The sequence below is a fragment of the Nannospalax galili genome, unplaced genomic scaffold (genome assembly GCF_000622305.1).
Source record: "Nannospalax galili isolate Female #2095 unplaced genomic scaffold, S.galili_v1.0 scaffold962, whole genome shotgun sequence".
NCBI lineage: Eukaryota > Metazoa > Chordata > Mammalia > Rodentia > Spalacidae > Nannospalax > Nannospalax galili.
Genome location: NW_008348537.1, coordinates 1,968,993 through 1,979,517, shown reverse-complemented (window position 1 = coordinate 1,979,517; position 10,525 = coordinate 1,968,993). Strand labels below are relative to the sequence as shown.

Below are 10,525 nucleotides of genomic sequence, written 5' to 3'. Positions count from 1 at the left end.
ATGCTTTTGGAAGCCCTTGTCAAGAAATTCCAATGGACTCTCATATGAATATTTGAAAATTGCCCTGTTCTGACTTTTTTCTAGTTTCCTATCTAGAACTTGTAATGCTAACTACTCTTGCCTTTACTTCTCCTTCATGTCTCCTATTCACAATTAAAAGACTTTCTTTTCCTCCTTGAGATAAGAGTTATGCAATTTGGGAGTCTCTTAAATAGACCCACTGAAGGGATCCTCCAATTGCCTCACCCTGTGTCCTTGTTCAGCATGGAAGAAGCCAGAGCAGTCTCCATCCTGATTCCCTATTGGCAATTTGGGCAACCTCTTCAGAGGATGGTGTGATAAGAATAGAAGGTCAGCATGGAAGAAGCCAGAGAAGTTGGTGTCCCTATTCCCTATTGGCAATCTGGGTAAACCCTTCAGGGGATGGTGTGATAAGAACAGGAGGTAGGAATTAGCTAGGCAGTTAGGGTAAAAAGACCCCAAGGAAATGTCAGTTTCTTGGCTAAAAGTCAAAAGGTCCTTGGGCCTGTTAGCAACATACTCTGTTCCAAAGGCCAAAAATGTCAAAAGTATTTGGAAGCTTGTATCTAATCCTTAAAAGATTTTAGGGTTACCTCTTCAGAGGGGGGAATATTAGAGTAGCCAAAAGCCCCATTAAAAAAAATAAATCAAAGAAGAAAGAGTACATGAAGTTATCAGAAAAAAGTGATGGGGTGATATGGGAGGAGTTGGAGGGGAGGGAGTAGGCATGGATTTGATCAAAACACCTTATATGCATGAATGAAATTCTCAATAAATTATTTATTTTAAAAAAAGAAGTAATGTGTCATCAGCTTGACAACTTCCCCAAAATAGAGAGTTTTCTTTTAGTATCAGTAGTGATTTCTAAAAATGTGACTTAAGAAATATTAAACAGTGACATATGTCAACACTGAATGATCTGCACAGTTTGGAGGACAAATATTTTCCACATGACTATTACAGGACTTACAATAACAGGTGTGGGTAAAAATCCATTCCATGTACAGCCCAGTGGATTTTAATGTAACAGTATCAGATATTCATTAATATGGCTTTAGGGTCTACATTGCTCCTTTTAAAATAACTACCATGTGAAGTTTGGTGTGAAATCAAAGAAAATATTCAGATTATCTAAAGAAACTTTTAACAACCACTTTTCTATTTTCTGACTATATATCTGCAAGAGATCAGAGTTTACTCATATAACCTAACCAAAACAACGTCACCACAGATTAAAGGCAGAAGCAGGTATAAGAGTCTGGCTGATTTCTGTGAAGTCAAACATTAAAGAAATTCAAAAAAATTATTTTAAAAAATCACTCCTTTTTTTCTAAACTTTGGAAAATGATATTTTACATGTAAAATGTTTATAATTGTGATTTTTAATTAAAAATACATATTCTAAGGGTTAAAAAGATTTTTTTTGGTCTTTTTGAGGCAGGGTCTCCTTGTAGCTCCAGCTGTCCAGGAACTCACTATGTAGACCAGGCTGGCCTTGAAGTCACAGAGATCTGCCTGCCTCTGCCTCCCGAGTGCTGGGAGTAAAGGCATGCGCTACTATGCCCAGCTAAAAAGATACTTTGTATGAAATGCACTAAAATAAGATAAAAATATAAATCAAAAATTTTTTAAATTGCTCTCACCTCTACACCAAGGCTTAGCAAGAATCTCCAAAGAGGGGATGGGAAGAATGTAAGAGCCAATGGGACAAGACGCTGCTAGTTAATGCATTCTAGACATGATAAGGGAGCTACAGCAATGAAATCTCCACAGCATGATAGTCAGCAAAGCCAGTTGTAAGCCAAGATGGTCGGGTAATGGGGGAATGTTATGGGGTCCCACCTCAAGATGGGGAGATACAAGTAATCAGTGAATGTTCAGGGAGGGAGAATCAATTTTCTCCAGGGACTAGCTCCATGGGAGGTTATCTAATCCCAAATGAACAGCAAGAAACACAGGTACTCACAAGGATGACTTAATGGCCTCAGTGTATTATACATATACATGCATATTTATAAATCTATGTATATATATGTAACAATAATACTCAAAGGGCAGGACATTGAGTGGGAGGAGGGGGACATGGGAGGAGTTGATGGGGCACTTGGAGGGATGGAAATAATTCAAAGACAATACTCATGCATGAAAGTCTCAAAAAAGAAAAAGCTACTAAAATCTCTCTCTGTTGCCAAGACCCCACTGTGTCAGGCTCCCCAGAAATGCCCTAGTTATTCTGTTATAATTAATTTCTGCCATCTCCTTTCAAGGTTCTGGGTTGTGACTGAATGCTCAGCCCAGTAGTGGGGCTACCCACATGCTCATGGGGGCCTACTTCAGCTTGACACAGGTGACTTCTGTGTACCCCTCCAACAGTCTCCTTGTAGCGTTAAAAATTACTTTAAAATTTTTATTTTGAAATAATTGCTAAAATGTAAAATAGGAGCAAAGGATTTGCACATACTGTTTACATGGATTTGCTAAATATACTCATCTTTAACAATTATAATACAACAATCAGAACCACAAAATTAACATGGGCACAATACTGTTGTCTAACCAGTAGACTTTAAGTGTCACTGTTAGCATATTTTTAGCCAGAGTCTAATCCAGGATCATGCACTGTATTTGGCTCTTTTGCCCCTGTAATCTCCTTTAATCTCAGCTGAATGCTTAGTCTTTGTCTTCATGACCTTGAATATTTGAGTACTGGCCATTTGTAAAATGGCCTTCAGTTGGGTTTGTCTTACGTTTCCTCAGGACTAAACTCAGATTACACATTTTTTTTTTTTTTTGCAAGAATAAAATAGAAGTTCAGTTAGCTAAAGGTACAAACCCATTTTGTTCCACAATAGAGATCATGGGGTGATCTAAAAATAAGGAGCCTTTATGTGTAACCAAACTCACTTAGGCCTGTAATAATATAGTTTTTTATAGTTCAATTCTAGTTTGTCTCTTCAGCCTTTCTTTGAATTTTTTTCCTTGCTTTTATTTTTTTCCAAGGAGATAAAAAGAACAGGCACAGAGTGTTGGATTAGGTGTCTAATTCTGACACTCCCTGGACTCTAGGATAGCCAGAAGCAGGAAGACAGCGATTTTTCAAGGTTAGACTCTATAAAGGGGACAACACAGCATGGTTGGGAATGTGGTCCTTAGCAAGAGACAGACAGGTTAAAGATCTGTCTCTGACAAGGCAATAAACCATGGGCAAGTTACTTAACTTTTCTGAGTTTATAGTTTAGGGAAGTTTATAACTTAGTATTGGTTAAAATGCATACATATAATAAGAACACACTCAGACATCAACTAAATGCATCCATACTATTAAATATGGTCCTGGACAGTTGGGTCCTGGCATTTCTCTGGTAATACTCCTAGGTGAAACAAGATTAACGAGGTACCAGAAAGAAATGGACATATTTTCTCTGGTGTGCAGTGAGATGTGTGTGGTGGTGTTTCTAGAACAAGTCCCTTTGTAGGCACTCTTGCTTAGTGGAGAAGCACAATCCTTTCTGTCAGGTTCAACTCTAATCACAAGGCAGACTACTCTTCTATGCCTATTCTTGCTGGAATGTCGTCAGAGGCAGGTTCTCTCCTGCTGGATACTTTAGAGCATCCTGGTGAGGAAAAAAAAAATCTTTCCTGTGCTCAGCTCAGCTGGGGTACCAGTACAATAAAATGGTCAAAGACAGATTCACAAGAGGAAATAGATGTTTATTAACATATGCATTTCACACTCAGGGATGAGTAAACTGAAGGACTGGTTAGAACTTGGGCTTATATGTTATTTTAGGTCTAAGAAAGAGAGATTTGGGCTTTTGGGTTGGGGGAGAAAGTTATGGATCGGTGACCAGGAGAGATTTGGTACACAAGCTTGTTATGCAGACCCCAGGGGAAGCCTTCTGATAATGGGTATCAAGAATCTTCCTCTTCCCGGTATAGGAGAGCAGGACATTTTTTTATAAGTGAAAATTGCTTGAGCAAATGAAAATTTCTTTTACAAAAGAAAACTAGCAGCATGTTTTAAAAATGTTTTTCCGGGTATGGAGGTCTCTCCTTCTGTGAGTTCCCAGGACTGAACTCAGGCTGTCAGGTTTGCGTGGCAAACACTTTTTTCCCTAACACTTTCTTAGGTTGATGATTTGAATACAAATGTCAAACTTCCAGGCTGGCCTGGGTTTTGCCCCCAATCCCACACCACTGGTTTTTGCCCCCAATCCCTTCCACTGGTTTCTTCAGGTCTGTTCTAGTCACTCTCATTCTCCAGAGGGTTTAACCAAAGTCCAAAGACAGGAACAAGCCAGACAAAGTTTCTTCAGAGTGTGGAGTGTGTGTGGTGTTGGTAGAAAACATAAGAGTAGAAGTTCTAGACCAAACTTACTTTGCGGCAAGGAGCCAAGGATGGATGTGTTGGGTGGGTGAGGCTGCAAGTGTGAATTTTAGCAGTTTCTAGTTTCCAGTAACCAATCTAGATGCTCACAGGAGTCCTGCTCCCCTCTTTGTAGTGGGTGCACAGGAAGGGAATTCTCACTATATGGTTGGAAATTTGGTTCCACAGAAAAACATGCCCATAAACATTTTAGAGTTTAGTTTCTGGAAATAAAATGTCCCAAACCACCTGTTTACACAAAGGTTTGCTAAACTTACAAAAACAAAATAAGGAAGGTTGCCAGTGCAAAAGCCGTATTCCAAGCTAAAGAAATCTCACTTGGAAATGGTGAAGAGGGCCTAAGTCATCCTGTAAATCCATCATCCATTTCCTCTGCAGGCAGATAAGCAACTCAGATTGAGGATTTATTTGTTTTTCAAAGCAAAGGAGTCTTATTTATTTCAGAATAGAATGCTTTGTGGATTTTTATTTACTTAAAAGTATAGTTTTGGGGCTGGAGAGATTGCTCAGTGGTTAAGAGCACCAACTGCTCTTGCAGAGGACCCGGGTTCAATTCCCAGCACCCACATGGTGGCTATGAACCATCCTTAACTCCAGTTTCAGGGGAATCTGAAGCCCTCTTCTGACTTCCATGGCATTGCATGACACAGGTGCAATCACACACATGCAGGTAATACACTCATACACATAAAATAAAAATTAAATTAAAATTAAAAAGTATAGTTTTATAGCACTTTGACAGTTGTTTTTCTTGTACTCTATTTTTTGTCTTTTATTTATTTATCTTTTTCAGTTTTACTTTGGTAAGAACACAATGTGAGAATTACTCTCTTAAGAGGCTGTAAGTGCACAGTACAGTATTGTTAGCTACAGTTACATGGTATAACTATTGAGCTTGTTCATTTTTCAAAGCTGGAACTTTCTACCCATTGACTAGCATCTCCCCATGTTTCCTTCTCCCTGGTGACTACCCTGCCTCTCTAACTACTTCAGATGCCTCAGAGAAGTGAAATCATGCAGGATTTGTCTTTCTGTGGCTGACTTACTTCACTTAGGATTGGCCTCAATGTTTATTTATACTGTTATATATGGCAGAGTTCCCTTCTTAGAAGGCTGCATTGCATTGCATTTATATACCACATTTTCTTTTTCCATTTAGATGTTGGTGGACATTTAGGCCAGTTTTATGTTTTGACTATTATAAATGATGATGTAATAAACAGGGATTACAAATATCTCATTGAGATCCTGTTCTTCATTACTTTGGATATTCAGAAATGGGATTGATAAATCATACAGTAATTCAATTTTTCATTTTTTTGAGTAATTATATATTGTTTTCTATAGTGGACAGAAGACTTTACATTCCCTCCAATAACTCATGAAGGTTCCAATTTCTCTATATCCTAGCCAACACTTGTCATTAGTTTTTTTTTTTTTTTTTGATAACGGACATCCTAACAGGTATGAGTGGATATCCCATAGTGGTTCTTATCCTTGATATTAAATGAGGTAAATGACTATATATTCATGTGGGCAAATGATCACCGTTCATGATTTAGCCTCCTTTAAAGGTTAAAAATAAGAATTTTTAGGTTAAAAAAAAGTATTGGATAGGCAAGTACCTACATCGTGTGGCAATGCTAAGATCATTATTAGGAATATAATTATTGCTCCCTGATGCCTTCTGTTTCCTGTCCTCTGGGAGCCAGACTTAAAGCAAATAACCACAAGCTCAAGGAAGCATAACAACAGTGATATCTGCAGCGCCTGTATGAAGGAGCAGTTAGTTGGTTTTGCTGGGTGTGAAGGTGAGGTATGAAACCAGGCAAGGATAGAGAGGGCCAAATCTCCCTCTTGCTGGATCTCCTCTGAGCCTGGGCCCAGGTCTTAAAGAGTTCAGCATGTAGCATGAGTGTGGCAAATAGTCTAGGGTACCACATTTGTTCGAACAGCTTCCCCTGTTGGAGGCTGCGGACTGTCTCTCTGATGACCTAGTCTCTGAAGGATGAGCACCTTTGCTGGAAAGAGAGTGATGCTTCTGATCTGATTCTCCTCTACCTTAAAACCTCAGCCTTTAGTGTGTCTTGAGCTCCCAGCTCATGAAGTCAAGGCTGCTCTGCAGACCCTCCCTCCTTAGCCCTACCATCCTCTCAGGTTCAGTGCTTACTCCTCCATGGCCCTCAGGCTCCTTCTGCCCCATGAGATGCTGAGTAATATCCCCCTTCCTTCCCAACCCTTGCAGGCAGTAGCCCAATGGCTTCCCATCCTACGACCCCTCCCCGGTCTGGCTCACTTCTCTGTTCCCCGCCTCAGCTCCCCTCCTCCAGTCTCAGCTTTAGCCACTTCTCGTTTCTGTGACTACTCAGCCTCTTCCTTCCAGAGGGAGCCCCTTCTGTTGGCAGGTCCATTTTTGCTGCCCCAGTGCATCCCTGCTACCTTCCTGCCTGCCACTGTCCGCAGGGACCTGGATGCTTAACTCAGCCCTTCTGATGTTATCATTGATATGTGTTTTTTAAATTTTCTTTTAATTTTGTTTCTTTCAGAAAATTTGCCATTGAAAATGTGACTGATTTAAAAACAGACTGAATAAACAGTACAGGTGGAACTAGCAACCGTTGTTTCAATGACACTATAATGATGGATGTTCAGGAAGCTCTGTGTTTCCTCACTTGGCTTCCAGCACACTCAGGTGTGCTGCTGCAATTCCTGTCATATATGAAGGCCCATCAGGGTCAACCACACTTCAGGCTTTGTGATTCTTGCACAATACATGGCATGAAGCTGGGCTTGCAGAACACAAGACAGCTGTCCTTCCCACTCCTCACCATACTGATAAGGTGCACCCTGTCCCTCTGGGATAGGGTAAAGGTGATCCACTCAAACTGGCTTGTTATCCTAACAACCATGAATGGGGTTTTGCTGGCCTTTGGCAAATGAGTCCAAGTACATGTCACTTCTGGCCCCCAAATCCCAAACTAGTCCTATTTTATCCTCGAGGAAAGGTTTTATGAGGCAGCAGGCAGGGTGGTCTCTGCTCTTTGTTCCCTAAACCTCATTTTCAATCTCTGAGAGGTAAGGTAATATTCTGTAAGAGGCCAGTCAACTCATAGCATTCTGACTCTGTTTCCTGCGATGCACTGGCTGCCTCTTGTGCTGTTCTGGCCTGTTGGACCAGCCAGAGCCACCACAAACCATTGCCTTTGCTGCTTGTGATGGAGATGGGAGTGGGGCCTACAGCTTCCTAACCTCCAATGTCAGAGGATGATTTCCTGATCACAGTGACTTTCACATTTCACATTCTAAAAGACTCTGTATATATCTGTTGACATTTTTGAGATTTCTTATATAATGGTCAAGATGAAAATAGAAGCTGTTCCTTTAATTCTTATTATACAATTCAAAAGAAACTCTTTAATATTCCATTCAACTCTGTCTTCCCTTTTTCTTCTCTCTCTCTCTCTCTCTCTCTCTCTCTTTTGCTGGTTCTGAAAAATAAGTACAGCTATAAATATGCAGAATGTGGAAAGCTGACTTTTTCTATATCTAATAAAAACCTTGGGGAGTAATTGAAATAACTTGGTGTGGGCAGTCAGGTTATACCTGCATAATATCAAAAGAAAATGCAGAGCAAGGAAAAGCAACAGAAAATGGGAAGAGGAGCCAGAGGATAAAGCCAGGGCATTAGATATGAGTAACTATGGGGAGCTAAAAATATCCCTTTAGAATCACTTTCTTAGAAAAACAGCTGAGAAGCATCTTCGAAGAAGTAATATACCAGACAAAGTGAACATTTGTGTTTCTAAGGAGTACAAATTGAGGAAAAAGAGATCTCCTGTCCTCCCAGCTTCTGTTCATTAGACTGACAGAAGTTGAGGGTGTCCATAGAATTCTCCATGTGATGTGTTTCTCCGTGTTGAGATCCTCCTCTCATCGCCACTTGCCTTTTCTATGGACAACCTGGACGGCAAAGGAGTGCATGCTGCCAAGACAGCAGAGCACACCAGGAGGACTGGCTGCTCTTCCGCACCCGGGGTACTCTCTGGAGTATCTTACTTGGGTCTTCATGATTTTACAGAAGATTGCCAGATTCTGAGTAGGAGAGTGATGCTGACGTATCTGGGTCTGAAAACGATAGAAATGTTGGCTTCAAAGTCACAGGGAGAGAGGACAGCTTACAATGTGTGTGCCTGAGGATTCTTAGGGCACATTGCCCTCCCTTAGCCACATGCCTTCAGCCCATGGCTCTTTCTAAGTTTCCAGGAGGTTACAAAAGTTTTTATATAAAAATAGAACTTTTTGGAAAAGTATGGCTGGGGGGAAGAAGGCAAACAATCACTCAAAATTTATCAAACAGTTATTTCAGAGTATTTCCTATTAATCTTTCTACTTAGATACAGCTCCCCCCCCTTTACTTAAAAAATGTAAAATTGAACCATAATACCTGATTTTATAGCCCAGTTTTTCTAAAGATCCTTAGCCATCATTTTCTTTTGTATATAAACTCTTTTTTGATCGATTGATTTTTTTAATGTATGAGTGTTTTGGTTTGTATGTATATAAGTGCTCCTGTGCATATAATGCCCAAAGGGGCTAGGAAAGTGCATTGGATCTCTTGGAACTGGAGTTAGAGATGGTTGTTAGCTGCCAAGTGAGTGCTGGGAATCAAACCCCAGTCCTCTGAAAAAGCAACCAGTGCTCTTAACTGCTGAACCATCTCTTCAGCCCCTTGAGAGAGAGAGAGAGAGAGAGCCTTTACGACATTGGGGCTGTTTGAGTATCTCAGTAAAGCAGAGGAAATGCAGCAAGGGGATCATGTCTGTGGGATACACCACCAACCATCTTCCACCATTGAAGTATTTTTGTGTAGAGAAGTAAGGCTGACATTTTTTCATATTAGATCATAGGGGGTAGAGGTATGACCTTTGTTGGTGTCTGAGTTAGGCAAGGTGGGCAGAAGTTTCAGCCTTGTAACTTACTATCTCTGTGACCTGACCATATCTTCTTGACTTACCCATATCTCTTTTTTTAAAGCTGCAACACTGTAGACATCCTTATACTTTTTCCATTCTGAGAAATATATATTAACACACTAGGTAATTGGGTTGAGTGCTGTAATAAATGTGTATGTTGTAATTTTCCCTTCCCATTTCTTTTAGAACATTTGTTTCGTGTAGAATATTTATTTTAAAAATACACTATTTGCAGGTAACACATTTAACTAAAACTTATGCTCTTCGGAAAATTCTTCCATGTCGAATGTCAGGGAGAGATGGCCCAGGGATAGAAGGCAGACTGCCCTGCTGGTGTCAAGTACCACTCTACACTGAGTGTCATACACTTGTATAAGAGCTGCTGAGGAAGCCAGAGGGAGACCTAGGGCTGTTAGGAACATGTATCCTGGGCTTGGGAAGATGGGGAGGGAGGAGCACACATATGGCCATCTCTACTATAGTTGGTTAGCAACTCTTTGGGCATCAGCCAGGCTATGGTTTATTGAGCAGGAGTCTGGATATCTTGCAACAGTATACCACCTCTAAGTTTAATTTGGAAGACGGAGGCTCACACAGGCAAAACTTAAAATTCTACCCTCAGTGGAAACACGGAGAATGAGCCACTGGGGATGGCAGAGCTTTGGCAATGACCTTGATTTGCTCAGTACTTATTTAGATAGCTTTCGTGTAAGTCTTGCTCCCTGAGTCTTGGGTACCCTTTGCAATTCACTTGGGCCTGAATTATTAAAACTTTGCTGTGGGTGACTCACCTGGCTCTGGGACTTCTGTTGGCTGCATCTTCTCCTTTTCAATGGGTAAATGGCTAGAAGCCCAGCATGCTTTACTCAGAAAGGGCACTGGTGTTGGAAGAGAGACCCACTGTATTCTGGACCTCATTATCTAATGCTCACCATCTGTGGTCAATCTTTAAAGGGACTTGGGTGAACACCGAGGTGGCAAGCTACGCACCATTTCTGGAGATGCTTTGGTAGTCCCTGTGGTTGCAGTGGTTTCTTTTCCGCAAGCGATGGTAAATGGATGTTTCTTCAACTCTGAAACAAATATATGTATATATTTAATGTCAAGATATTCAATAGTGAAGGGCAAAGAAACATTTCTGTGA

The 10,525-nt window shown here is 40.6% G+C and overlaps 1 protein-coding gene across 1 annotated transcript in view; it reads right to left on the bottom strand.

Annotated features, from left to right (window-relative positions):
- Aoah (acyloxyacyl hydrolase) overlaps window positions 1-10,525 on the bottom strand; it is a 255,067-nt gene that overhangs the window by 75,254 nt on the left and 169,288 nt on the right. Inside the window, exon 13 of the mRNA XM_008845432.3 lies at window positions 10,372-10,454. Within this exon, the coding sequence (XP_008843654.1) occupies window positions 10,372-10,454 (83 nt within the window). The remainder of the gene's footprint in view (window positions 1-10,371; window positions 10,455-10,525) is intronic.